The sequence below is a fragment of the Pongo abelii genome, chromosome 9 (assembly GCF_028885655.2).
Source record: "Pongo abelii isolate AG06213 chromosome 9, NHGRI_mPonAbe1-v2.0_pri, whole genome shotgun sequence".
In the NCBI taxonomy this organism is placed as follows: Eukaryota; Metazoa; Chordata; class Mammalia; order Primates; family Hominidae; genus Pongo; species Pongo abelii.
In genome coordinates, this window is record NC_071994.2 from 13,359,810 (window position 1) to 13,386,791 (window position 26,982).

At 57.4% G+C, this 26,982-nt stretch overlaps 2 protein-coding genes across 5 annotated transcripts in view; one reads left to right on the top strand and one right to left on the bottom strand.

The window, feature by feature from the left end:
* The window catches only part of FADS3 (fatty acid desaturase 3), a 227,842-nt gene extending 222,508 nt beyond the window's left edge, over window positions 1-5,334 (top strand). The window contains exon 11 of the mRNA XM_063728109.1: window positions 5,265-5,334. Within this exon, the coding sequence (XP_063584179.1) occupies window positions 5,265-5,319 (55 nt within the window). The 3' untranslated portion in view covers window positions 5,320-5,334. The remainder of the gene's footprint in view (window positions 1-5,264) is intronic.
* Window positions 1-26,982, bottom strand: part of DAGLA (diacylglycerol lipase alpha) — a 67,274-nt gene that overhangs the window by 14,913 nt on the left and 25,379 nt on the right. Inside the window, exons 1-9 of one of the 4 annotated variants that reach the window (XM_009246267.4) lie at window positions 13,795-14,160; window positions 12,532-12,670; window positions 11,891-12,102; window positions 9,802-9,903; window positions 9,190-9,328; window positions 6,650-6,737; window positions 4,439-4,573; window positions 3,718-3,795; window positions 990-1,114 (exon numbers count right to left, since the gene is read on the bottom strand). In XM_009246267.4, the coding sequence (XP_009244542.1) occupies window positions 990-1,114; window positions 3,718-3,795; window positions 4,439-4,573; window positions 6,650-6,737; window positions 9,190-9,328; window positions 9,802-9,903; window positions 11,891-12,102; window positions 12,532-12,626 (974 nt within the window). In that variant the 5' untranslated portion in view covers window positions 12,627-12,670; window positions 13,795-14,160. Of the gene's footprint in view, window positions 1-989; window positions 1,115-3,717; window positions 3,796-4,438; window positions 4,574-6,649; window positions 6,738-9,189; window positions 9,329-9,801; window positions 9,904-11,890; window positions 12,103-12,531; window positions 12,671-13,794; window positions 14,166-26,982 lie in introns of those variants that run through there. The other 3 variants (XM_024255931.3, XM_063728108.1, XM_063728107.1) reach the window with 3 other exon arrangements.

Sequence of the window (26,982 nt, forward strand, 5' to 3'; positions counted from 1 at the left end):
GACTCCCAGGGATGCAGGCAAGAATGCCAGGCACATGCAGCTGACAAAGATGGGAAGGGGGCATGAGGTGCTCTAGTCCTCTCTGATCAGTCGCTGGAGGGATGGTGAGAATAAGGCCCCGAGAGCCACCCAGCTTTCTGAGGACAGGGAGGGCGCTGCAGAGTGGGTGTGGCTGCTGTGGGTCCCAAGGGCAGGGGTGTCAAGGAAAGAAGCTGCTGCCCAGCATGCCAACCTTTCCAGAACGGGAGCCCAGGGAACTGTCCTCCTTCTGCCTGGCATGAGCTGAGGGCAGAGACACCCAGGACAGGGAGGGGTTCCTCCTGGAGCAGGCGCCCTTCTCTGGCCCACTTAGGAGAGCAGAGTCCACCCAGCCCCCAAGCGGTGGGCTGAGCGCAGAGCCAGGCTGCAGGCCAGGTCTGGGGCTAAGGCCTTTCCTAGATCCTACGAAGAAGGTTGGAGCCTTTAACTAACAGGCCTTCTTGGTACCTTTTCAGAGACCTCTACGGATTGGGCCTCCCTACTAGGAAAGTCCTTTCTTCTAGAAAGGCAGAGCACATGAGGGGAGCCGAGAGAAGGGAAGATGTGGGCAGAAGGGAATGGCTGAGGGGGCAGAGAGAGAATGCCAGAAGGGGAGGGGAGGCAGCAGGGTGGGTGTTATGCAATATCTCATCTAGCCCTCTCCAAAAAATTCCACGAGGTATGTATCAACATCTCCACTTCGCAGATAAAGAAACCGAGGCTCAGAGAGGTGGACCCACTTGCCCCGGGCTGCAAGTGACAACATCTGGATTCGAACCCATAACTGTGTGACTCCGAAGCCTACAACTTCACTGCTCAGGGATAACACAGAACTAGAAAGGTTGAGGCCCAGAGAAGGTGTAGAAAAGAAGCCATTCAGGGCAAAGCAGTGGGCGCAGCCCGGTAGCCCTTCCTCACACACCACCCGGGAGGAGAGGTGCGATCGCTGGGGATGGGACAGGGGTACTCACGAGCAAGACCGAGCCAGTTGGCAGAGGCCGCAGGCAGGCTTCCGCATCAGGTACATGGGCCACCCGTAGGCAGCCAGGGCAAAGAGCATGTAGTAGCAGACCTCTTTGTAGCGGAGCATCTCTTGCTAGAAAAGAGGAGGCAGAGGGCAGTCACCTCCTGCCCTTCCTGCCTACAGCCTCAGGGCCCAGCAGTTCCCTAGGGTGGGAGCCTGCGGACCCACCCCCTGGCAGGGAGGGGGCCTGCGGACCCACCCCCTGGCAGGGAGGGGCTGCTGGTCCCCTGTTGAGGTGTGGGGGCCAGGCCTTGGAGGAAGGACACTCCTCCAGGTGATAATTGCATTTCTCTAATTATCTCCATGCAACCAGGACACGAATCCTCAGAGACCTGTCCTGTTGCTCCAGTCTCAGAATTAATGATTTGGGGACAGAAAATCACTTGGTCCATTTCCTTGCCTGTTTTCCAGAGAAGGAAAGAGTTGAGGGACGTGAGTAGTAATCCCCCCACCTCAGCAATCAGCCCTAAGAAGGGCCCTTGATCCTGGGAAAATGTAGCCCTGAGAGGCCCCAGCCCTCCAGCTGGGCGGGGTGTGTGGGCCTTGGGCAACAGGGCAGCCACGCTGGGCCAGGAGACCAATCACCAAATCTCTGGCCCTTGGGTTCTTTGACTGCAAATATGGGGAGCCTTCAACTTGACTCAGCCAGCTGCAGGCTCCCAGGGCTCCGGGCAGGGGCTGCGTTGGCGGGAGATTGGGATCTCTTGGGAGAAAGGCCCCAGTTTGAAAGCCAGTGTGTCTGAGGCCCAGCGGCCACTGTTGACACTGAGGAGGTTATTGGCTGCTGGGGTGGAGGGAGGAAGAGGCAGGGGTGTCCCAGCAAAGTGTCTGCCAGCTTCCAGTGTTTCCCGAGTGCCCCAGGCACCGGGAGAGGGAATTAGTCACCTTGTAAAAGTTAAGGAGGGTGATTAGTCACCTTGTGAAGTGAAATAGGTGCACCTTGATCAGGGCCCGGAGGGGTGGAAACATCCCTGGCCAGCTCGGCTGCTCTTCAGGAACGAGAGTGGAGAGGTAATTATCCTCTCCCTGTCAGGAGCTCCCTGCAGCCCTGGGGGCGGGGTGGGCCCTGGCAGCCTCTGCCAGGTGGCAGGTGTGACCCTGGCACCTCGATGGGAGTCACTTGATGGGAGTCACAGCTGCCTGCCCTCCCCGCTCCCTGTGAGGAGTGGGAGGGAGAGGGTGGCGAGAACAGCCAGGGCAGAGCCTGGCAAGCAGAAATGGGCTGGTTTGGGGCACTTACTATGGATGTGGCTATTTTCAGAGAGGATACAAATGCCTGCTTTAGTGGGGAGTAGGGACAGGCAGGGAGGACTGAGGCTTTTCTAGAGGGCTGAGTGTTCGGTTTTTTTTTCTTCTTTTTAAGGGACAGTGCAGCTGGAGTGCAGTGGCAATCATAGCTCACTGCAGCCCTGATCTCCTGGGCTCAAGCAATCCTCCTACCTCAGCCTCCCAAGTAGCTGGGGTCACAGGCATGTGCCACCATGCTTGGCTATTTCTTTTTTTTTTTTGTAGAGACAGGGTCTCACTATGTTGCCCAGGCTGGTCTCAAACTCCTGGCCTCAAGCAATCCTCCCACCTCGGCCTCCCGAAGTGCTGGGATTGCAGGTACAAGACAGCACACGTGGCCTAAAGGACTAAGATTTCTAAGAGACGGAATCCTTTCCACCAGCATCCTGGCTGGCACTGAGGCTACCTGGCACCGTGATGGGAATGGCTCATGTCCTCTCAGCACAGCTCTGGTAGAAGGTGTGCCCAGTGTCATTTCACAGATTCAGGATCCAGCTCGGAGGGGATGAGGGGCCTGCTGGAGGTCGCAGCGACAGGCATCAGAGCAGACGCACGCTCCAGTTGTTTGCTTCCTGAGGCAGGGCCTGTTTCTCCCGGCTGCCAGCTGTGGTTTCAGCCTGGGCTGTGCTGGGCCCTGGGTGCTGGGCGCTGGGCTATGCTGGGCCCTGGGCTGTGTGCTGGGCCCTGGGCTATGTGCTGGGCCCTGGGCTATGCTGGGCGCTGGGCTATGCTGGGCCCTGGGCTATGCTGGGCGCTGGGCTGTGCTGGGCACTGGGCTGTGCTGGGCCTTGGGCTGTGTGCTGGGCCCTGGGCTGTACTGGGCCCTGGGCTGTGTGCTGGGCCCTGGGCTGTGTGCTGGGCCCTGGGCTTTGCTGGGCCCTGGGCTGTACTGGGCCCTGGGCTATGCTGGGCCCTGGGCTATGCTGGGCCCTGGGCTGGGGCTCTCCCACCATGGTACTGGCACCACCTTTCCCTATTACACACTGGATTTCTATGAAAGGCGATTGAGAAAAGGTTCCACTACTAAAAAAGTTTGGAAACCAAGTACTACGCCCGTTGCGTTTCATTAATAGCAGCAGCAGCAGCAGCAGCAAAAATGCTAGCAGCTCACCCTGGTGAAGCACTCTGTCATCTCAAGAGGCCAGGACCAGACACTTCTGAACTTGGTAAAGGAATTCAGGGGATTTGTTTGTAGAACCGGTGTGAAGTGGGTGGTTCTTGTGAGGGGCATGATCTGAGCAGAGAGGCTCTCCGGAGAGCCGGGGGGAGACCAGGCGGGGGCAATGTGGCTGGCACTGCAAGGGCAGCTGGGAGGAGTTTGCTTAGGTCATTGTGGCAGAGTGGGAGGGATGGGGACGGGGTGGGGTGAGAGTTGATGTCTGACTCACCGAATTCTTGAGGTCGAGGTACTTGGTGTTTCTGGTCACCGGCATCCCAGACAGAAAGGCCAAGATGTCATTGTTTGCCTGTAAGACAGGCAGGTGAAGAGGGACAAACACTGGCCCAGGCCCGGCTGCATGGCCGGGAAAGGGGGCCCAGGCCCTGGCGTCCACATGCTTCCCAAAGGCCGAGAAGCCTAAACGAGCATGCAGCTTCTAGTTCTTCCAAGATTCAGCCACTTTTCCAAAATCTGAGGTTTCCCCATATTTCCAGATGCTCCCCTTCCACCCAAAACATCAAGCCCCTGAGGACATTCCTGGCTCACGGCAGGCGAAAGGTATTTTGTATGAGACACTGAGAAACCCTAACTGGGGTTGGTGTGCTGGTGGGGATGTGGGGTGGGCGGAGCAGCCATGCAGAAGACTGACTCGGGAGCTCGCCACGTCCACTAAGCCTGCAGTTAGAAGTCCTTTGAGGGCCAGCCCCAGAAGCAGCCGTGCATGACCCGGAAAGTCCCTCGAGTAGTAGTCACAGAAAGCCTGGCCGAAGGACAAGCTCAGGAAGGCAGGGGGAGCCAGAGGTAAAGGTGACCTCCAGGGTCCAAGAGGGTGCGTGGTCACTGGGGAGCTGCATGGGAGCCGAGCCCTCCACTGCAGGGGCCACAGGGAAGGGGCCTGAAAGGAGGGTGGTGTGGAGAGGTGACCTGGAGAAGGGGCTGGCAGTGCTCACCTCGTCCAGCACGGCGTTGCGCTTGGCCCGCTGCCGCTGCCGGAGCAGCACCAGGCCAGCAATGATGTCGGATGGCACAATGTCAAGGTCCCGGAAGAACTCCGCAAAGAGGTAGGCGATTTCTGAGTAGGCATCCTACGAGGTCCAGGAAGGCAGGCGGCAGTGGCAGGGGAGCAGGAGAGAGGACGAGAGGCCAGGAGTAAATCCCCCAGGGCTGGGAGGCTGCAGAAGCAGGTGTCTACTCGGGGTCCCCTGGGCAGGTTCTCCCCGGCACCTCCTCGGCGCCTGCTGAGCCTGACCCCATGCGGCCCTGTGACCCTGAGGGCCCTGCCCAGGGCTCTGGGCTCCTAGACCTGGCAGTAGCCACCCAGCCCTCTCCTCTCCTTGGAATTCGCATGGTGCCCACTGTCTACCAAGAGCAGGCACCAACTTGAGCCGCTCCTTTTTGCTTTCCCAGATGCTAGGATCAAGGCCGGGTGGCTCTGGCTCGTTTCTCCTCTAGCCATTCTCTCCAGCACAGAAACCAAACTAAGCTCCTGGCTGCCTCCGCCCCACCAGCTGGGACCTTGGAAGTCCCTCGTAAGGCCTCTGTGGAGCCTGCCAGGTCTCAGGCCCCCTCCCCCAGCTACCCACAGGCTGCTGGCTCAGTGACCCCCACAACGTGCCCTAGAAGGGGGTGTACTCTCTGGCCCAGTGGCCCCCCATGGCTTCTCTCCAAGTCCTTGGCCTGAGGACAGTGCATGTGTGGGCCTCAGGGCAGGAGGCGAGCCCTGCTGGCTGGTGCACTCTTAGTCTTCCCTTCCCGGCCCCACACTGCAGCCCAGAGCCTCTTCCCTAACCTGTCAGGAGACGCTGAGGTGGGAACAACCACATGGCAATGAAGTCTGTCTCACTGGGCCTCACCCCTGAGTGTTTGGCACTCGTAAGTGAATAAATCAAGGGCTGCAAATTCAAATGCCGAATGGAGCCAAATGGAGCCAGCTACTGCTCGGCTCCAGCTGACCAGAGGCCCTCCAGGGCCCACTTCACCAGATTCAGAAATACAGAAGTTTATGGAAACACCCCTGATTTTTTAAATGCTGGCATCCAATTAAAATGTGTAAGCAACACAACACACGCTGACCAAAACATGCTTGGGACTGGACCTGGCCCCTGAGGCCATCAGTGTCTAACGGGACCTCTGCCCTGGGGCACCGCTGTGATGTGCTATCTTTTCCCCAGACTCTGACAACAGCCCCAGCTCTGCCTGTGCACCCGGAGGGGCGGGCATGCCCTCCACACAGCAGCCCCAGCCTCCATCCGCCAGGGGCCGGCTCTCTGCCCTCTGCATGGCCTGCCTGCAGCCCAGACCCCTCAGACCGCCCCAGAGAGACCCAAGGGGGTGCTCCCCGCCCACCAGAGAACGTTGGAGGCTTTCTTACACTTGATTACTCACTCTACGGCTCACCAGGGGACGCTGGTGGGCAGGAGCCACTCGAGGCTTCCCGGTGGCTTCCGTGGAAGGCACTTTGCTGTCTGCCTCAGGGAGGAGTGGTCTCCTGACCTCACTGGCTCTGCTACTAACTAGCTGTGGGATGCTGAGCAAGTCACTCCACCTCTCTGGGCCTCAGCTGCCTGATCTGTAAAATGAGGGGTGGGACTAGATGATCTCTAAGGTCCCTGCCCGCTGCGGGGCACCCCTGGATGATCCCAGGGCCTGCCTCCCTTCCCTCCCCTTGGGGGCCGCCCCCAGCTGGCCCTGTCTTCCTTCTGCAGTGCCCTGGCATTAAGTCCAGCCCTCTGGTCACTCCTCTGAGCTCCCAGGTGCCGAAGGCTATGTGTCCCCATCTAGGACCGTGCTAAATGCCTATCGGCTTTGCCAGGCCTTCTTGATTAATTTGCTGCTGGTGAAACGCTACTTTTCTTTGTCTTCAGGTCACCCTGACTTTGCGTATTTCTTCTCCTAAACTAGAGTATAAGTTCCAAGGGAGTCGATGCAGTCTTCACAGCTTTCTGTTCCCTTGACAAAGCAAGTGGACGTGGTCTTGTGTGCTGGAGCGAGTGGCTTAGTGAATAACAGGCCCTGTGTGAGCAGGCCGTACTTGCTCACGCTGGAAACCCAGCTCCTTCCCACCAGCCCTGCCCCATCCTGCTTTGCCAAAGGAGCAAACAGCCCCTTAATCACCTGACCACAGGATGTGAGCCAGAGGGGAGCGACCTCCCAGTACTTACTGACTGGGAGTCCTTCGTCCGCGTGCAGCAGAGGAACACTTTGAGCCGGCGCGACCAGCTGGTGGCTTGACCCTCCTCTAAGCGGTGCCTGAAAAGCAGGAGAGGCGGTATGTGTGAGGTCAGAGGGCTGGACCAGAAGAGCTGGGACCCAGACATTATGGAAACAGGGCAGCCTGTTCCCAGGACCCTACCAAAGGGTTCCCACAGTGGGTTCTGGGGGAGAACAGGGCCCAGGCCCTGCCAGAGCTGGTGGCCAGTGGCCTGGCTGCTGGCCAGCAGGGGCACTCCCTGACAGACTCCTGCTAGCCTAAGATGGTGTGTGCCGTTGGCCAACGGTGGGTGGGTGGAAGAGGGAGGTGGGGAGCGGTGGAGAGGCTCCCTGGATTTTGGAAGACTGAACACAGGCAGGCTCTGGGGCTTCAGAGCTGGGAGCCCAAAGTGGGGGCTACCCTGCAGCTCAGGTGTCCAAAGGCTCAAACCCTGGGAGGTCAGCAGGGTGTTGGGCCTCTCTGTCGTCTCGTTCTAAGGCCTGGAACAGACCTTCCAGAAAGACCTGCTTTTCCCCAGAAAGGATTTCAGACACTTACATACTTACATACTCTACTTACGGAAATGTATGGGGCTGAGTAAGGCTCTGCATTTCCCAATTCCTTGGATCTGATACCTAGGTAGGGAGAGGGCTCTACCCCTCACCCACATGGTTGCCCTTGTCTATTCTCACCCCCCAACCCCACCCCCAGTGGGTCTGGCTGCTCGGATGGAGAATCAGGGTCTCTCCAGGAGAGACCTAACCCTAACCCTAACCCAAAGGCAGAGCAATGGGCCAGTTATTCACAGAGGTTCCTCCTAGGCTGGATGTCTGCAGTCAGTGTGTTTTGAGCATAAAGATAACAGATCCAACATTAAAAGTGCAGACCTCCAAACCGAGCAAGAAGGGGCTAGCTTGCTTTTGTGCCATGTGCTGGCCCCTTAAAAGCCTGATGCTGGGTGGTCAGGAGAGGAAGGCAAGGGTGGCCCTCAGATGCATTCAAGGCACTTAACATCCATCTGGAGTGACAGGCCAGGCCCTTTTTGAGCCTCTTGGCTCCTCCGTGTGTCTAAGGACCGCTTCCCGCTCTCCAACCCTGGCTTCATAAGGCAAATGGCCACGAGGAGAAGGAGGGCAACAGGGTCTTCCAGGGCTACAGGAGGCGGGTAGGGAAGGGTGCAGGGAATTGCTACTCTGGGGGGACCTGCTGGCTATTAGGGACTTGGACAGCTGTACATCCTAAACCAATGTCCCACCCTCCAGGGACATGAAGGGACAGTGTGCTGGCCAAGCAGGGTTCCCAGAGCACTGTGGGATGGGTGGTGGTGGCCAGCTGGGCTGGGAGGGAAAATGGGCTTTGGGGCCTTGGCTCCCAGACCTGACATTTTGGGCTGGGACGTGGCCAGAGCAGGCACGGGTGTGGCTCTGGCTGCAGTGCTGAGCTGACGTGGAAGGTCCACGGGAGCCGAACACAGCAGCACAGAAGGGTGGGATGGTGAGAATTCCTGCCGGGCAGCGGGGGTCCAGACAGCCTGCTCCCCAGGTGAGGGTGCTTGAGCCAGCTGCTCTGGGCTGCAGGTGTGGTGCCAGTTCTGCACTCCAGCAGTATGACCCGGGGCAGGTGACCTGCCCTCTCTGGGACTTGGATTCCTCATCTGTAGAATGGATCTCACGACCATGCCAGGGTTCACAAAGGGATTAAATGGATGAATTGCGTAAAGGGCTTGGCATGGGGAGCTCCTTATATAATGCACTGTAGAAGCCCCATTAACAGGAGATACTGAGACCCACCCTGGAAGCCCCTCTCTTTTTCTTTCAACAAACAGAAATTATTGTGACACTGCCTGGATGCCCTCCCTCATTTTGTCTGCCATGGCACCCTTTCCCCCATCTTTAAAACATCATGCAAAACTCACCCCCTCTAGGAAGCTTTCCTTGACTCGCCTCTCCCAATCTCTGAATCCTAGAGGCAGCCTAGCCTAATTTAATAGCTAGTTAAGCGAGGATCTAAGGCCAGACTGCCTGGGCTAGTTCCCAGCCTTACCATTTTCTAGCTGTGTAACCTCAGGCAAGTCCCATCATCTCTCTGTACCTCAGTTTCTCCACCCATATTATGGGGAAGATGACAGCTGCCTGGTGGACTTGTAACTTACTACACGCAATGCTTGGCTTCACTGTTATTACCACTGTTATTATCAGCAGTGAACAATGATGACAACAGCTACTATTAACCAAGCACTTACCCAGTATGAGCACTGTGTTAGTCACTCTGCAGGTATTATCTCAGTTAAATCTCACAACAACATCATGAGACAAGAATTGTTATTATTCCTACTTTATAGACAAGGAAACTGAGGCAGGGAGCAGTTAAGCCCTTTGACTAATGCTCACGGCTCACACGAGGTTGGCATGCGGTCTGGGAGGCCTGGGGTAGCCTCCTGGAGAATGGAGACCTCTGCCCACCAGACGGCAAAGCCCACCCTGGGACTGCCCACCCAGCCTGCTGACTGACCGCAGGTTGTAGGTCCGCAGGTTACGCTGCCTCCTCTTGGTGGCTCTCAGCTTCACAAAGGTGCGGCCCGTGGGGTCGAAGACGCAGAGGACAGTGATGCACACACTGAGGATGACTACCCAGTTGCAGACGACCATTCCTGTGGGCAGCAGTGGGAGGCAATAGGTAGAGGCGCTGGGGACACCTCTCTGGCTCACCCGCTCTGAAAAAAGGGACACTGGAGCCTCCCTAACCCCAAATGCTTCTGGGGACAAAAGCCAGGCTCCAAAGCCCCTGGTCCCAGTCTCTGGCCACATACGTGGCCACCCTCTTGCCCACCCACAACCCCAAGGGCCACTCTTGGCTCAGAGCGGGCAGCTCTGTGGGTTTCCAAGGAGGTGCTGAGGAGCCTCGGCTTGACCTGAGCAGCTCTGTGCCTGCCACAGCCCACCCCAGACCAGGTAGCTGGCAGGCCTCAAGGGTGAGGGAAGCAGCCTCGCCCAGCCAACCTGCTGGTGCCCCCACAGAAGGCACTGCCCTCTGGCAATGCCCAAGCTTCTTCCTCTCTAAACCGATCCCGTCCCCTGTGGCCCCGGGGCTGCTGAGGCTCCAGCAGGCCTCACCCAGACGTACCGAGGGTGACATTCTTGGCAGTGAGGTCATTGCAGGAGGTGTAGTACTGAGTGAGCCAGACGATGCCCACAATGGCGTAGATGAACTCGATCACCAGGATGGCTGCAAGGAGAGCAGGCCTGGCTGAAGGATAGCTGCCACTTGCCCTCCAGGGAAGGGCCTAGAACCCTGGCCTGGCCTTTCCTATCACTGGGCTTTCAGCCAGCTCAGTAGCAAAGGCAGAGGCAGCAGGCCAGCAGCAGACCCCCCCACCCCCCACCTCCCAGGCCCCAAGCCTGTCCTGTCACCATTTGGTCCTGTTGGCCCCTGACTGACCACTTGCAATGTGCCCACCACCTCTCCTAGCTTCTGTGCTTTCAAGTCCCCAGGGCCTCCCTGATGGAGTTTTGCTCTTGTTGTCCAGGCTGGAGTGCAATGGTGCGATCTTGACTCACTGCAACCTCTGCCTCCTGGGTTCAAGTGATTCTCCTGCTTCAGCCCCTAGGGTGGATGGGATTACACGCACCCACCACCAGGCCCAGCTAATTTTTGTATTTTCAGTAGAGAAGGGGTTTCGCCATGTTGGCCTGGCTGGTCTTGAACTCCTGACCTCAAGTGATCCACCTGCCTCGGCCTCCCAAAGTGCTGGGATTACAGGCATGAGCCACCGCGCCTGGCCCATTTCCTAACTCTATCAGGATTTCAGAATCATGTCTGAACTGTGGAATCAGACACATCTTAGGCAAGTTACCTAATCTCTCTGAGCCTCCATTTCGTCATCTGTAAAATGGGAGTGACAACATTTATGTCATAGGACTGTGCAAAAATTAGATGAGAGCGTGTTCACTTCATGGAAACTATTTCCCAACAAGAGGCCTCTGGAACCTGATGGAGGAGAGACGAAGGGCCCAGCAGCTGGTCTGCATCCAGCTCAGGCCCCTCAGGGGCTGAGACTGGAGGGGAAGGGTATGGAGTGGTGGCTGAGAAGGAGATCTGCTGGCCTCACGGGGGCAGCCTGGAAAGCCCCAGCTCCACGGGCAGCAGTGTGGCAGCTCAGAGACCAGACTTTGGAGCCAGACAGCGTGGGTTCAAATCCCAGCTCCGAAATTTACATGCTTACTAGTTGTGTGAGGGCTAGGCCTGGGCCCCAGTTTCCTCATCTATAAATGGAGACCAATAACACCCACTCCCTGTGAGTTAACACAGGAAAAAGGGCTTAGCCCAGTGCACAGAAGCACAAGACAGTGTTCACTAGAAATGACCAGAAGAAGGGGCTGCAACCTGAGCCCAAGAAGAGGACACAGGCTAGTCCTCTGGGGAGCTGGCCCTGACTCCTGAGGGGGTTCCCAGGAAGCAGGGGGCCTGTTTTGAGAAGGATCACAAGGAAGATGTGCTTTGAAGAGATGCACATGGTTTAGGATAGGGGTCAGCACCATTTTCTGTAAAGGGCCAGAGAGTAAATATCTTGGACTCTCGGAGTACTACAGTCACTGTAGTAACTACTCGACTCGGCTATTGTAGGGGCAAAGCAGCTGGAAACAATACCTAACTGAATGGATATGTTCCAATAAAACCTTATTTTCTTTTTTTTTGAGACGGAGACTTGCTCTGTCACCCAGGCTGGAGTGCAGTGGCACGATCTCGGCTCACTGCAACCTCCGCCTCCACCTCACTGCAACCTCCGCCTCCTGGGTTCAAGTGATTCTCCTGCCTCAGCTTCCCAAGGGATTACAGCTGTGTGCCACCACGCCTGGCTAATTTTTGTATTTTTAGTAGAGATGGGGTTTCCCCACGTTTGCCAGGCTGGTCTCGAACTTCTGACCTTGTGATCCACCTGCCTCGGCCTCCCAAAGTGCTGGGATTACAGGCATGAGCCACCGCACCAGCCTAAAACCTTATTTAATAACACATACAGCAGCCTGGATTTGGCCCTCAGGCTGCAGTTTGCTGGCCCCAGTCTAGAATATAAGCTATAGAAGGCCTTAGTTCACTGCTGTACCCCAGTGCTAAAACAGGGCCTGGCTCGCAACATGTGCCCAGTAAATACTGGCTGAGTGAATGGAGAGGTGGGAGTTGTCTGGGGCAGCACCCTAGGGTGGGTGGCCCTTACCCAGGCGCACGTAGAGCACGTACTGCATGGAGTCACGGGGCTCCGTGTAGAGGATGCCCCCGCGCATGCTCAGCCAGATGATGGCCATCTCAGCGATCATGCAGCTCAGCAGGATGCCCAGGTAGCCGCGGCCGTGGTCCACCAGGTTCAGGGAGCAGGCCTCGTGCGGGTTATAGACCAGGCCGAAGAGCACCACGGACAGGATCACAAACCTGTCACAGGAATGCCCATGTGAGCAAGGCCAGGCGGCCCCTGCACCTCGAGATGCCACTAGCAGGCAGGCCCTTCCCCAGCCCGGATTCAGTGGCAGGAGGGGTGGCAGCAGGCGCCTCCTCCATAAGACCATTGTCCACCTGGCATCAAATGCCTAGAAGGGCATGGGCGGCCAGTAAAAGACTCAGGGTCAGCCATGGGGAGACAGTGGCAGCAACTCCCCCCCAGTGTTGGGGTCAGGGCCAGCAGTGGTAGCAGGGGTCTCATTGCCCTAAGGGGCTAGATGTTTCAGGCACCTCCTCCGGGCAGCTGGGGGCATGACAGGGTCGGGACTTGGGCCCAAGCAGGGAGGAACAAATGGCCAGAAAGCTTCCTTCCAGGCCTTTCTCTCCAAACCCAGGCCTGTGGCCCCGGGCCTGGGGACTCACCAGGTGGTATGCAGGAGAAAGAGGAAGATGGCCGGTAGGACGAGGTCATCACTGCCCACAGACCAGCGCCGCCGGAACACCACGATCCCGGGCATGGCTGGTGGCTCTGCAGAGGCTCAGAGGGCCTGGCGCTCACCTCCTGAAAGAAAGCAGAGGACCTTGTAGCTGCCTGAGGAGGAGGTGAAGGCACCTAGGGCCACTGCATTCCTTGGGCCACGGGACCAGTCTCTGGTGTGGCCAGAAGCACAGGCATTTTTGGAGCTGGCCACTGGAAGTGCTGACCCATCTCCAGGCAGGAGCCAACACAAAGGACCTCAGCAGCAGGATACAGACTTCAGCCTTCCCCCTGGGGTCTCGCCTGTCCCCCGAGACTGGCACTGGCCACTAGGGATCGGCTTCTACCTGGGGTTACCCCAGCAGTCACTGTTCAGCTCTATTAAAGACCCCCTGTTTCCTCCTTCATGGGATCAGTGGGACCCTCAGCCCAGCCCTCAAACCCTATAATCTTTAGACCTGGCCCAGTGCACACTGTCCTTGGAGTCAAGGGAGGGGCTTCCCAGACCAAGAATAAGCCCACCCAACAGCACAAAGCCCAGCAGGGCAGGAGGAAGGCTGAAGGCCTTGGAAAGGTGGGGGCAAGGGACCCTGTATGGTTGGCAGCTAGGACTGACAAACATGGAAGGTGAGGAGTGCCCGGCATAGAGCAGGTGCTCAATAAGTATTTCTTGAAGGAGGTCTTCAGTTTCCTGCTTTGCTGGAAGCCAAGAGCATGCTCTATGACTTGGTTTTGAACCCATCAGACAGAAGTCCCCACCACAGCTGTGCCTCCAGGGAGGGAAGGGCACGGTTGAGCTGCAGGGTCAGGAGTAGGGCTTGGGACACCTTCCACCCCACACTGCTGGAAGGACGGGGTAAGCCCTGCAGGGTAACACCCCTCCTGGCAACCGTACCTCCCAAGCCCACCCTGAGCCATGCAGCTTTTACAGCTGGATTTTCAACTCTCTGAAGTAGCTGAATTCAAATCAGCCCCGAGCAAGCTCAGGAAAGAGTGCCCAGGAACTCAGGGCCCTCACTCCTCAGCACCCCAAAGAGAAAGGAAGCAGCATGGGTGGGAGGTGACCCCACAGGGAGTTAGGTCCCCAGAGATACCCATAAAGGGCTCCAGGGTAGCCCTGCACTAAACTGTGCAGAGGGAGCCCTGCTGCAGGGGGCTGGGGACCAAGTTGGTGGGCAGCTGCCCCCCCAAGGCCAGTAGAGGCTTACATGGCACCTGGTCCGGGGCAGGCGGCAGATCCTCCTCTCCCCAGTGGCGGCTCCAGGGAAAATGTGTGTCCGAGGAGCCCGGCATCATTCGGGGAGGAAGCAGCCAAGTCTCCCTTGGCCAGTGGGCATAGCCCTCAGGGTGGGCGAGAGGGCGTGGGGCCGGGTGGCCAGCCCGCATGTCCCCGGTGCAGCCACTTGGCGAGCTGTGGCCTGGCGGGCTGGCGGGCTAGCCTGCCGGGGTCGTGCCTACTCCTCCCCCCACCCTCAGGAAGTGACATCATCCCACTCTCTCTCCAAGGAGGAGTCGGAGCTCAGCTTCTGGGAAGCGGGGAGAAGGGTGGAGAGTGAGGGAGCGTGGTGATGGGGTGGCTGGGTTTTGGGGGTGGGGGGTGGTCTGTGGACTGCAGGGGTCCGGGGCATCAGCAGTGCCTGTGACATGTGGCTGACAGCACCAGCTTCAGATTAGGGTTGGACATGATAGGACAGGACGGGGGCTGGGGCACCGCGGGTGGCAGCTGGGCTGGGGCAGAACAGAGCTGCCAACAGCTGGTATTGCCGCCCCCTCCCTGTCTCCAGGTGGCTCACAGAGGGTAAGGTGCAGCGCTGGGTCGGGCTCAGGGGGCTGTCGGGCTGCCAGGAGCCCCTCACATGAATGGAACGGAATGAAATGGAATGAATCTAGAGGATGGGGGGGGGCAGCACGCCCCCGCAGGTGCTGTAGAGCCACATCCTGCTCTGATCTGGCCAGACCAGGGGAGGAGGGAGCAGTGCTGTCCCAGAGGGGCTGGCTGGAGGGCTAGGGTCTGGCCTTACCCAGCCTGCCCCCAGGCCTGCCTCTGCCAGCAGCCCAGAATATCTCCTTCTCAGGTCCACCCCATGGATGGCCCCTCTCAGTCACCCTGGGAGGTCCCTCCTCTCACTCCCACCCTTGGCCCCATGGAACCCAGGATAGCTAACACTCCTCGAGATCACACACCATCCACCCAACACACACACTCACTCTGCACTCCCCTCCTCTGCCCGAACAATGCCCGCTTGCCCTAGCTCTCAGGCTGGAAGGAGTGAGCCGAACCTGGCACTGGGCCCTGCAGAGGTGAGGTGGCTGCAGGACTGTCAAGATGCTGGAGGGATATGACCAGTGGTAACCACTGCCCCCACCTCAGGGTGACCAGCCTGAGGCCAATTGCCATGGTCAACACCAGTACCTACCTAGAGCATGCGGCAGGGCTCCTGGGGGCCGACCCTGCTGGGTACCCAGTAACAGGCCTGCACCAGTGGCCGGCCCACCACCATAGAATCTGAGGCACAGAGGCTGGGACGCAAGTGCCAGGCTGGCTGGTTTTGAACCTGGGCTCTACCACATACCCACTGTGTGACTTATTAGTCGTGCCTCAGTTTCCTCAACTGTAAAATGTCGATTTGTAAAATGTCGATTATCCCTACCTCCTAAAGTCCTGGTGAGAATCACATGAGAGAAGGTCTGCAGAGGCCCTAGCTGTCTTAGCTAGGGGAGGCGAGGCGGTGGGAGTGCAGGGAACCCCTTGCTGGACCAGCCACCCCTCCCGCCTGGGCTGGTGGAATCTCCGGCTGGTCACCAACAAGTCAAGGTCTGGGGTGGGGGTGGCAGGGCCTGTGCTGCATGAGGGTTGGGGGTGGGCTGTACCACTCTCCAGGCCAATTCATACATCTCTTGGGGCTGCTATTTTTAAGGGCCTGAATGGTGCCCTTTCTCTAGAGACCCCGGCCCATCACAATAAGGGCCTGTTCCCCTGCTGGGGATGTGATTTCATCTGGAGGAAATGTCTCAGGAGCGGAGAGGGCAGAGGCTACTTCCTGGTCTGGGGCTGCCACAAAGCACCTCTTCTGGCTCTCCTCCCCTGGGGCACAAGGTCCTCCCCTCTAACAGCCACAGTGGGGCGGGGGTAGGCGCTGCCTGCCCTTCCTATCCCACACCAGTGGGGCTTCCAGGGCAGGCACGGCATACCTTCCAGCAGGGGCCACAGGGGCATTGCTGGGGGCTCCTCCTGCCTCTGGTTGGACCCCCAGCACAGGCAAGTGTGAATGGGGTGCCAGGACCCCTCTCACATGGATGGAATGACTTAAGCAGCCCAAGGAAGCCTCCTTCCTCCCCCACCCACACAGCCCAATTTTCCTGCTGGTGATTCAGGCCCCTGGACTAAGTACTAACCATTCTGGGAGTTCCTCTTTCTAAAAATGCAAACTCTTTTTAAAAATGCACATGCTGCCCCCTACTTTAAAAACCTTCCTGGCTCCCCATGGCCTGCAGGACAAAGTCCAAGCCCCTCGGGCGGCAGCTAAAGGCTTCCGTTACCCTTGCACTGACAGGCAGTGCAACCTCAGGCATATGCCTTGCCCTCTCTGAATCCATGCATTCCCTTATCCCCTCAGCAGAAAGCAATCCCAGTGCAGACAGACTCCAGCACAGAGCCCACCCTCAGCTGACAAATCCTTCTGGCTGGGGAGGCTCTCCAGCACCTTCTTAACACTGCCACATCCTTCTTTCTCGACACCCCCCAAAGTGCTGCTCCCCAGAAACACATCACTGGAAGGGTCCATGCTTTGCTTACTCCAGTTCTGATGGGTGAAATCCAACTCATCTCTCTAGGTCAGCTAAAAGTCACCTCCTCTTTGAAGCCCTCCCTGACAGCCCTCATGCACCCCACTCTCCTCCTGGGAAACAGGCTGCTCCGTTATGGGAACCCTAGACCCCTTCCCCCAGCGTGGCCCTGGTCACACCATGTTACGGTTAACCTGCTGACTCCTTGCTGCCCATCCCCACCCCAGCTCAATAGACAGTCCCCAGGGCCAGGGTCTCACAGTACCCATCGCCACACCTCTGGGTGCCAGCTGCAGTGCCTGGCTCCAGCACCTCAGTCCCACCCCATGGCCTCCTCAGCACAGCTCCCCTCCCAGTCACAAGGGCTGAGACAGTGGCTCCTTCCCCCTCTGAGCTCACACCCTTCCCTTCTGGGGAAACGTCCCTCCCTTCCTGACTGCCAGGCTGGGCTCCCATCCCAGTGCCTTCCCTGATAGCTCAGGGAGAACCCTCTCCCCCTCCTCTGTCTAGATGAACTGTTCTGGGACCTCAGTTTCTTCTCTTGTAAAATGGGGCTAACAACATCCCTCTCAAGGCTGTTGTCAGAACAGACTGGGGTGATGTCACTACAGGACTCTGCACAGGTCCTGCACATCCCAAGGATCTGCTGATGGCTGCTGTTGCATTAGCAGACACCTGAGGGGCTTTGTGGGGACCTCCTGTGATGTGACCTGTGACTGGGTGCTGGGGTCTGGAAGGTGCTGCTGGTGCCCAGCTGGTCGGAAAGGGCTGGAGTGAGCAAACAGAAGCCCTGACCAAGGAGCCTGCCCCCACCGTGAGTGCTCCGGTGCTGCTGGTAAAAGCATCCCAGGCTGGGCCTCGCCCCCTTGTCCTAAGGTACCCTGTGGGTTTGGCCCTGGGAGCAGATTTTAAGGAGCAGAGTCCCTTGGCAGCAAGACTCCCAGCAGATGGGGCTCCAAGAGCTCCCAGGGGGATGGGGGGGGGAAGAAGGTACTGGCTCAGCCCTCTGGAGTGTCCACAGGGAACTGGACAATGAGCTTGGGAACCCCCGTGAGTGCCACCTCCAGCCCATGAGATTTCCCATCTGGCCAGAGATGGCTTTGGTCATTGGCCTGGGGATGGGATAGAGGTTGTGCCTGAAGGAGGGGATGACAGCCAGGTCCAGCCGTAGGGATCCATCTGACATTAGCTGAGCACCTTCTGTGTCCCAAGTCCTAGACTAACTGGCTTCAGTCCTCACAGCAGTAACACAGGGTCGCAGTGTCGCTCTCATTCCACAGTGTGTGCAAGGGGTGGTTAAGACTCTGCACTCCAAAACAGGCTGCATCTGAGTCTTGGCTCTGCCACTTACTTGCTGTGTGACTTTGGACAAGTTACTTAACCTCTCTGTGCTTCAGTCTCCTCGCTTCTAAACCAGGGATAAGAAGAGTACCTACCTCCAAATTATCAGGAGGGTTAAATCAGTCAACACTTCAAACAGCGCCTGTCATCTGGTAACTGCTCAGCAAATGCTGCCACTGCCATTACTATTACTACTGAAGAATGAGACTGAGATGCAGAGACTGACTGACACCATCCAAGGATCAAGAGGCCGGGCAGGCAGGAGGCGCAGGTCATTCCTGCTGCCATCCAAAGCCCACACCTAACAAAGGTCAGAGTTAGAAGGAGTCTCAGAACAGTCCCACTGTCCCCTTTTATGGGCGAGGAACCTGAGGTTCAGAAAGAACACAGAGGCCCTAGCTCTTCCCATGATATCCATCCCTGCAGCGTCACTGCTGGGTGCTGGACACACAACCCGAGCCCCCAAGCCAGCCTGCTCCCTTCTACCTCACTACATACCCCACTCAAACTCTTCAGTGACAACAGCATTAACAGCGTGTCACCACAGGGAGCCTGGGCTGAGATCCTCTCTTTCACGCTCTTGGAGATGCCTAACCCTCCTAGAAGCCAGCAAAATCCACAGAAGCTCCCTCACAGGAGATAAATCTGCAGGGAGGCATCAACCATGTGCCTACCTCAGTCACCTGCGGCGGCTGGCTCTCCTGCCTCCAGCAGTGGAGTCCCTGTTGCTCTGTAGCAGCTGTGGTGACAGAGAGGAGACTCTCAGACAGATCCAGAGAGCCACCTTCCCTGGGCCCCCATTTTACTCCTGCCTCCTGGGGCTGGTGATGGGGACCAGGTCCAGCCACATCCTAGAGCTGCCTAGTGCTGAACAAAGAGCAGTGTCCCCAGGACAGAAAGTCCCGACCCCTCTAGGCCCCAGTAAATCAAAATTGAGGGCCGGGAGGATGAGTCCATTGCACGCATGTGAGACATAAGGGCCCCCACGATTGGTATATGTAAAACTAGCACTGGACGCCACACTTCCTGGTTGCCAAAGTAAATGTGGAAACTGGCAAGTTTATAAGGGCTCTTTTTCACTCTGCAGGGTTTTTTGACCCTTGGTGTCCTGAAGGGAGAGCCCAGGATTCCCATTTCCACGACAAATGGGATTCCTATGTGAAAGGGCTTTGAAATTGGAAGGTGGTCCAAAATAGTTGAGAGGAACTGATGCCTGCTGCCTGCTATGCTCTCGTGGTCCATCCGATTCTGAATGTGCCTTGTTGGGCACTGGAGCTTATCTGGTCTGGGGGTGGGCATCTGATCTGGGGGACTCAGCGCAGTGAGGCTGGGCCCCCCGGTGGTGCCCCGCAGGACACTGGTGGCCCGCCCCCCAGCAGAGGCGTTGTGTTCAGAGGCTCCACCCCAGCTAGGGTGGGCCCACCAGCAGGTTGCTGTCTGGCCTCGCTGGGTCCTGCTCTCTTTAGCACAGGCTTTGGTCGTGGTGAGATTCCAGCTGTTCACTGCGGCTGCAGGACTGTGGTAGCGAGTTAACCTCTCTGCACTGGTGAAACTGCAGGCTCCCGGATCCTGGGTGGTGACAGGGACAGAATGATCTCAGCCATCTATAAGTCGGGGACTGGGCTGCTTCGGTTCTCCTAACATTTATGAATTGCCTACAAGGTCTTGGCGCACATCTATGCCCTTTACAAACATGAACTCACCTAGTCCTCATAACAGCTCTGTTATTTGACAGCCCTTATTTGACAGATGAGCTGAAGTGACTTGCCCACAGCAACACAGCGTAGGCCCAGAACCCAGGTTTTTACCTCTGCATGCTGCTTCTGAGAAGCAGGATTCAGCTAAACGCCTGTTCCTGAACTCAAAAGCTGGCTCTAAACCTATTACAGACTGAGGAGCTCTTTGGGTCTTCATCTAGCTTCGGACTTACCATCATGTGGGATAGCACTGGACCCACTCTGCAGATGAGGAAAACTGAGCCCAGGGGAATTCCACGGAGCAGGCTGTGGAGTCGGGAGAGAGCACGGCACTAGAAACACTATGTGTCATCCAACTCCAGCCTCATCAGGCCACAGGGTATTATCCCAACTTTACTGATGAAGAAACCAAGGCTCAGAGAGGCAAAATGGTTTGCCCGAAGATCCCTCCACGAGGACATCGCAGAGCTGGGATTTCAAGTAGCCTCCTTGAATTACTTGCAAGAAAAAAATACCCTCTCTGCCTGTCAGTCTGACTCCTTATTTTCACAAACACAGAGACAGTAGGACCCACAGGTCCCACCCCAGGCCACAGGGCTACAGTACCTTCCCCTCTTCCCAGTGACCAAGAGGCTGGCCTCTGAAAGCACAGGAAGGGGAAGGTGACAAGGGAGACGATGGAGAGAAAGCACGTGTGGGCTGGGGGCCACGTGCGCCACCAGCCTGTACCCGGGTGTGTGCAACCCAAGTTAGGGGCCTGAAAGCTGTCGCTTTTCACACGTCAGCTGCGCTAGAGCAGAAGGCAGAGCGGAGCCGGCCCAGGGCTGGGGCCAGATTTCAGCATGAGATAGGTCCTCACACGCCCAGGCCTAGGGATGAAAACAGTGTGCCTGGTGCAGCCGGGGGCAGGAGTGGGAGGCCACTGACATTTGTCCCCTCCTACCTGCCACCCAGGGTCTTAGGCTAACAAACGCCTTTCCCACTCTCCCCCAGGATGGCCTGGAAGGACCAGAGGAGGCACCTCCTCCACCCCTCACCATGTGCCAGCCACATAACCATCCTCACTACAACCCCAGGGGTGGGTCTAGCTGTTCGCATGTCGTGGATCGAGAAACTGAGGCTCCAAGAATTTAAAGAAGCTAGCGAGTGAGTGGCCAAGTCAAGCTCTGAAGCCAGGTCTACCTGCTGTGTTCTCTCTGCGCCCTCCTCGTGCTTCTTGGCCAGAGACCCCTCCCTATAAAACAGCAGTCAGGGAGCTGGGCACAGAGTTCAGGGAGGAGGACGGAAAGAGAAGCTGCAGTGACTTGGGGGCAATGCCAGCCTGGGCCGGACCCAGAAACAGTTCCAACAATTATTCCACCGTGTTTATTTAAAAACAAACTCATATAGCATTTACCACATGCTGGTTACTTTAACAAGCAGTTCACAAAAATTACTTCCTTTAATGTAATCCTTTTAACAACTTCTTATGCCCTGTATTATGGATGAAGAAATGGAGGCCCAGAGAGGCTAAATAAGTTGCCCAAGGCCACTCAGCTCTTCAGCGGCAGAGCCAGGCCTGAGGTTGCAGAGCCTGTGCTCCAGGCCTCTCCCCAGAAGGCTTCACCAGGGCTCCATTTATTACTAAGGCTCCAGCTACTCGTTCTCACGCTAATTATTTTCTACTTGTCTACAATGAGCAGAATTTGCCATCTGCCACCAGCCCTGCTACTGACACCAGCCAACTCCCTGGGAATCAATTGAGGCCTTTCGTTTCCTGCTGGTTGTTTTGGAAGGATGGCTAGCTGCTGGGGAGCGGGGAGTGAGGGCCAGGAGGGCAGCAGGACCCTTCCCTGGTGGCCAGGCTGGGCCCTCCTCCTGCCCCCAGCCTTCCTCTGACCTCTCTTCCCAGGGCAATTCACATCAGAGCCCACTCAGTCCTGTGCTCCGACAATGTTTTCCAACAGTGGAAGGAGTCCCCCAGGCTCTGGCCAGGCCAGGTCTGGCTTCTGGATTCTTCCTTGGAGATTATTCATTTTTCTGAAACTCGGAACAAGCCCTCGTCCCACATGTCCACGTCCCCTCTGGAGAGGCCCAGACAGGCAGGCTCTGCTGGCCTCTGTGAAGGGTGCGGCCGGGTAGCCTGGATCTCCAAGCCCTCACGCAAAGGCTGACACCGCCCCACACTGGGTGGCACCAGGCTGTTTTCTCCTGCCTGTCTGTGGGGAAGGGTGTCTGTGGTTTACATCCTTTCTACCTGCCCCTGCGGTCTTCTCAGTCAGTCCCCTCATGCCCGAACATATCTTTACCCCACTCTCCCAGGAACGCGACTCTCAAAGGCATCGACTTGGAGCGGGTGGCCATCCAATGAGCTGACCGAGGCCTGCCTTCTGGCCCCGGAGCAGAGCAGCCCCGAATTTGAATCTTAGTTCCATCACTTCTAGTTGTCTATGACTGTCACTTCACTGAGCGTCAGTCTCCTCATCTGTAAGATGGAATAATGAAGGTACTCACTCCATAGGGAGTGAGTCATGAGGAGTTAACGAAATAACGCACATAAAGTGCTCAGCTCTTAGAAAACAGGAGCTGCCATCATTGTGATTTAGTAACCATGTCTCCCCAGTGTGCGCAGAACCTTTGCCTCACCTTGCATGGCAGGGGCAATAACTCTCCGCGATCTAAGTCAACCCTCCCAAACAGACAGGTGAGCAGGCTGACCCGCACCTGCCCTCACCCTTCCAGCCTGCATAATCCTCTGACCTGCCTTCTTGGAAAGGGAGGGCTCCAACTCCTAGGAGTCCAGCACGGCTGCACTGGCACTGCCTCCTTTAATCCACAACCACCCAGGGAGAGGGGACCCAACACCCCTGGGACAGCTTGAACCACAGAGTTCCCGCCCAAGGCCACAAGACTCTAGAACACTCCAAAGCCTGAGATCCTGCCAGGATGCCCCGCATCTATCTGCTTGCATGTCTGAGTTTCAGGGTGTCTCACTGCACACCCCTTCCCAGCTCAAATGCAGGATGCCCTGAGAGGTAGTGGTCCCCCCTCCCTTTAAGCCCATCTGCCCTTCCAGCTTTCCACTGGCCCCACCCTCTGCTCCTCCGCCCAGAGTCACCCCCTCTCCTGGAGCCACTTGCTGGGAGCTCACTCCCCAGATGGCCCCCCTGCCAGGCAGTTCATCAGCTCCCAGCACGAATCCCAGTGCTCTGGCTTCTCAGAACTTCCTCGAGAGGAGACTCCGTCTGGGTGCTGGCAATGCCTCAGTGAAGAATTAGCACCTTCCACTTCATTAGGGGCCCCCTAATGAAGCTGTTAATGATATGCTAAGTGGGCACACCTAGCCTGACACCTCCTCTCTTGGGGCCCCCCCCCTTGCCCAGCCTACCCTGAGCCCTGGTCCTGCTGCCTCCTCTCCTCAGGCTGTGGGTTGGCCCTCGGGGTCTGGCTGGCGTGGGTGCATGCTGCTCAAAGGTGGGTAGGCTTCGTGGGCCACCTCCCTAAGCTGCATGGCCATCTAGGACACAGGCTGGCCGCTTGGGCTATTGGGTTTCCCTTCGACTGTACCCCGGGCATCTCAGAAGCAAGCAGGGATCAAGTGACTTCGTAACAGGAGCTCTTTCCCCAGGGGAAGAGGTTCTGCAGAGCTCTAGTATGTGACAGGAAGGGCCAACATCCCCTGCCCCCATGGAGACTGGAGAGGGAGGTGGCACCTGCCACCACCAATGGCACACAGGCTGCGGCCCCGTCCCCTCCCTCTGTCACACTCCTCTCCTTCTGTGCTCAATGAGGGGGATCTCAGTGCTCTTCAGTGGGTTTCCAGAAGCCCTCAGGGACCCCAGATGAGGGGAGGTGGCTATAGTGGGCAGGCTTCAGCGGGCTTGCAGGCAATGTCAACCACAGCAGCTTTCAGCTGCTCTGGATCACCTGAGGTCAGGAGTTCGAGACCAGCCTAGCCAACATGGTGAAACCCCATCTCTACAAAAAATTAGCCGGGCGTGGTGGTGCACGCCTGTAATCCCAGCTACTTGGGAGGCTGTGGCAGGAGAATTGCTTGAACCCGGGAGGCGGAGGTTGTAGTGAGCCACTGCACTCCAGCCAGGCTCGGCCTCCCAAAGTAGCTCTGGGCCACAGAACTAGACTCTGTCTCAAAAAACAAACAAACAAAAAGAAAAGCTTGAAAGCCACTAAACACGATGTGCTCTCAGGTCCGTTCTAGTCTGGACTTTTAGAGTTTTACTTGCAGAACGGCCAAGGAGGGAGCCTGGGGGCTCCACACAGGTGTCTGAGCTCACACGATGATCACAGCATTTCCATTTCCTCCCCTTGCCTCAGCCAGGAGGGCAAAAGGGGTCACAGAAAAAAGTCACTGACCCAGAAGCTTAGAGACCCGGGCCTATAGCTGACTATTCTGTCCTTCAGACCTCCCTATTCCCTCCCATCACTCCAGGCATGGCAAAGCTGGACCCAAGCACAAGGCCTCCAGGAAGGGGCAGGGGCTCAGAAGGCCCCCTGCTGCTGGGTGGAGGACAGGACTGGACCCGGCTTTGGTCCCAGTGCCTTGATTTACTCAAACAGCCACAGAGTTGTGACCTTCAATATACAATGCAGCCCTCTCCTCGTCTATAAAATAGGATGAGGATGATGACAGTGCCTCCCTCTTGGGGTGGCTGGGAGGACAAAGAGAGTTAAAAGTTGTAAAGTGTTAGGCCGGGCGTGGTGGCTCACGCCTGTAATCCCAGCACTTTGGGAGGCCGAGGCGGGTGGATCACGACGTCAGGAGATCGAGACCATCCTGGCTAACACGGCAAAACCCCATCTCTACTAAAAAATACAAAAAAATTAGCCAGGCGTTGTGGCGGGCGCCTGTAGTCCCAGCTACTCGAGAGGCTGAGGCAGGAGAATGGCATGAACCCAGCAGGCGGAGCTTGCAGTGAGCCGAAATCACGCCACTGCACTCAAGTCTGGGCGACAGAGTGAGACTCCATCTCAAAAAAAAAAAAAAAAGTTGTAAAGTGTTGAAAGCAGGCTCTGGCTCAGAGGAGGCGATTGGTGACATAGAGCTTTAATTAAATCAACCCCTAAGCCGGGCGCGGTGGCTCACGCCTGTAATCCCAACACTTTGGGAGGCCTAAGCGGGAGGATGACTTGAGGCCAGGAGATCGAGACCAGCCTGGCCAACATGGCGAAACTCCATCTCTACTAAAAATACAAAAATTAGCCAGGCATGGTGGGGGGCACCTGTAGTCCTAGCTGCTTAGGAGGCTAAAGCAGGAGAATCGCTTGAACCAGGGAGGCAGCGGTTGCAATGAGCCGAGACTGCATCACTGCACTCCAGCCTGGGCAACAGAGCAAGACTCAGTCTCAAAACGATAAAAAAATAAGATAAATAAATACACAACTAAATTCCCTTCTCAAGAGCGTATTATGACTCCTAAATGCCCTTTAAATAAAATTAAAACTCCCAACCATTAGCTATAAAGCTCTCCACCAACCACACCCCTACCCCGCCCTGCCCAGCCCTGCCTGCCACAAGCACCCATACCCTCCACCTTGTCTGACTCTGTCCCTGCCGGCTGGGCACACCCACTCCCGGCTCCTGTCTTTCCACCTGCTCAGCCACTGAGTGCGCCCCATGCCCGGGCACTTCCTCCTCTCCAGATGGCCCCACTTGCTTCGGGCACTCCGCCCCGACATGGCCTCCACAGCCTGCGAGGCCTGCTCGGTGCCTGTCCCAGCTGGCCTTCAGTCCCAGCCCTGGCAAACCAGCCCACAAATGACCAGGTAAGCCCGTGACCCACTTTCCTGCATGCTTCTGGTGTGTCTGCCTCGCCTCCTCCATTACACTGTAGGTCCCAAGAAGACCCTGGCCTCCACCTGCCTCTCTCCCAGCCTGTGGGGAAATAGGCCAGGAGGCTCCGGGCAACACAGAGACTGGAAAGGAGAGGGGAGAACAGGCCTCCACGATGAGGGGAACCCCATCAGGCCCCTGACAAGTGCCAGCCTCTGCCTGCCCATGCCTGAGCAGGGCCATTGACCCACTCTGTTCTGGGTAGGTAAGGGCCCATCTGCTCGACCTCTGACCCCAGAGTTTGGCATCACTTTCCTTCCCAAGAGACTCGCCCAGCCTTGTCACGCTGTCACTTCTGTGGCCTCTGCTTCCCGACCTGCTCAGGGTGTGGTGGGAGGTGGAGTTGGGGCCACGTGCTCAGCACAGCCCCTCTGGCCCCAGTGGCACTCCACTCCCACTTCACGAGGACATGGCAGGGAGGTGGCGGGAGTTTGGCAGGGCTTCATCCGTGTCAACCAGGGGCTGGTGCCCTCGGCCCCCCTAACTATCTGCAGTGGGGAGGAGGCAGGCTCCCGCTAACCCCTGCTGGCCCAGGAGAGGTCAGTGAAGCTGCTGTAACTCCAAGGGATGAACCTTTCCGTGAAGGAGCTGACGGCAACGTCTGAGACAGACCAGCAGTGCTAATGGGATGCCCAGCTGAGGCTGTCAAGCCAGACAAGGTCCTGGTGAGACCAGCAGAGGCCAAGGCTCCTGCCAGGCAGAAAGTGGCAGCTCGTCTCCTCCAGGGTTTGGGGAGGCAATCTGATAATGCCTGCTTCCTCAGCAGGCCCAGTCCTAGGAAGACTCTGGGGTGGGGGTGGCGGTAAGGGAGTCAGCGAGAGCTAGGGGACCTCGGCGGGGTCAGCCTGCGTCACAGCTCATGCTGACTCCTCCACCTTCAGTGGCCGCCGGCTGCTATAAATACCACTCCTGTCTCTGGATGTTGTAGGAGGTGACCTAGAATCATGGGCTCTGAGGCCTCCTGGGTGCACCCCCCGCCTGTTTTAGACAGAGCCTGCCTGACCAGAAAATCCTCGCAGGTTAGAGCCCACCCCCAACCATGAGCAGGGCCCTCGGCCAGGAGATAAAACCCCAACACTGAGGGAGATGGCTTCCAAACCTAGAGCTTCCTCCAACTTGCACCTCGACATGTTCATGAGCAGGGTGCAGACACCAGGTCCCTGGGAGCAGAGCCCTGGCCAGCCCAAGACCCGAAAGAGACATGGCATCCAGGGCCACTGGCTCAGCCTGAGACCTGCTGCCATTCACTCTCCTCCATACCCACCCACCTCTGGAGCCCAGCTCAAGGATGAAGGCTCCAAAGCCATTTGATCCCGAGTCCCTTCCCCGCCCCCAACTTCTCAGTCCTACGGTTGTCCTCGATTCTTGATTCAGCCTGGTTTCCAAACTTGTCACCACCCTGGAAGCTTCCCTGGGGTGTACTCTACTTCAAAAGGGGCCCTGTTAGACTGTTTTGCAGTTGCTCACATGAGTCCTTGACAATTTCATTCTTCCATTTGGTAGCACGCTTCTGAGTGAGCCCTTCCCTCCTCCAGAGATCCCAGACAGGCCCGGGCCTCAAACCCCAGGCTGGGCTGGCCCAGAAGCAAGGACAGGAGGTGGTCCTGGCCCCGGCAGGTGTGAAGACACCAACACCCACAGATGGCCATGGCTTGGTTCCAGGGTCCCTGGTTTAGAGCAGGGGCAGGCTCTCACAGTAGAAAAGGCTGGAAACAGCTCTGGGGGTGGGCCCTGGGTGGTGT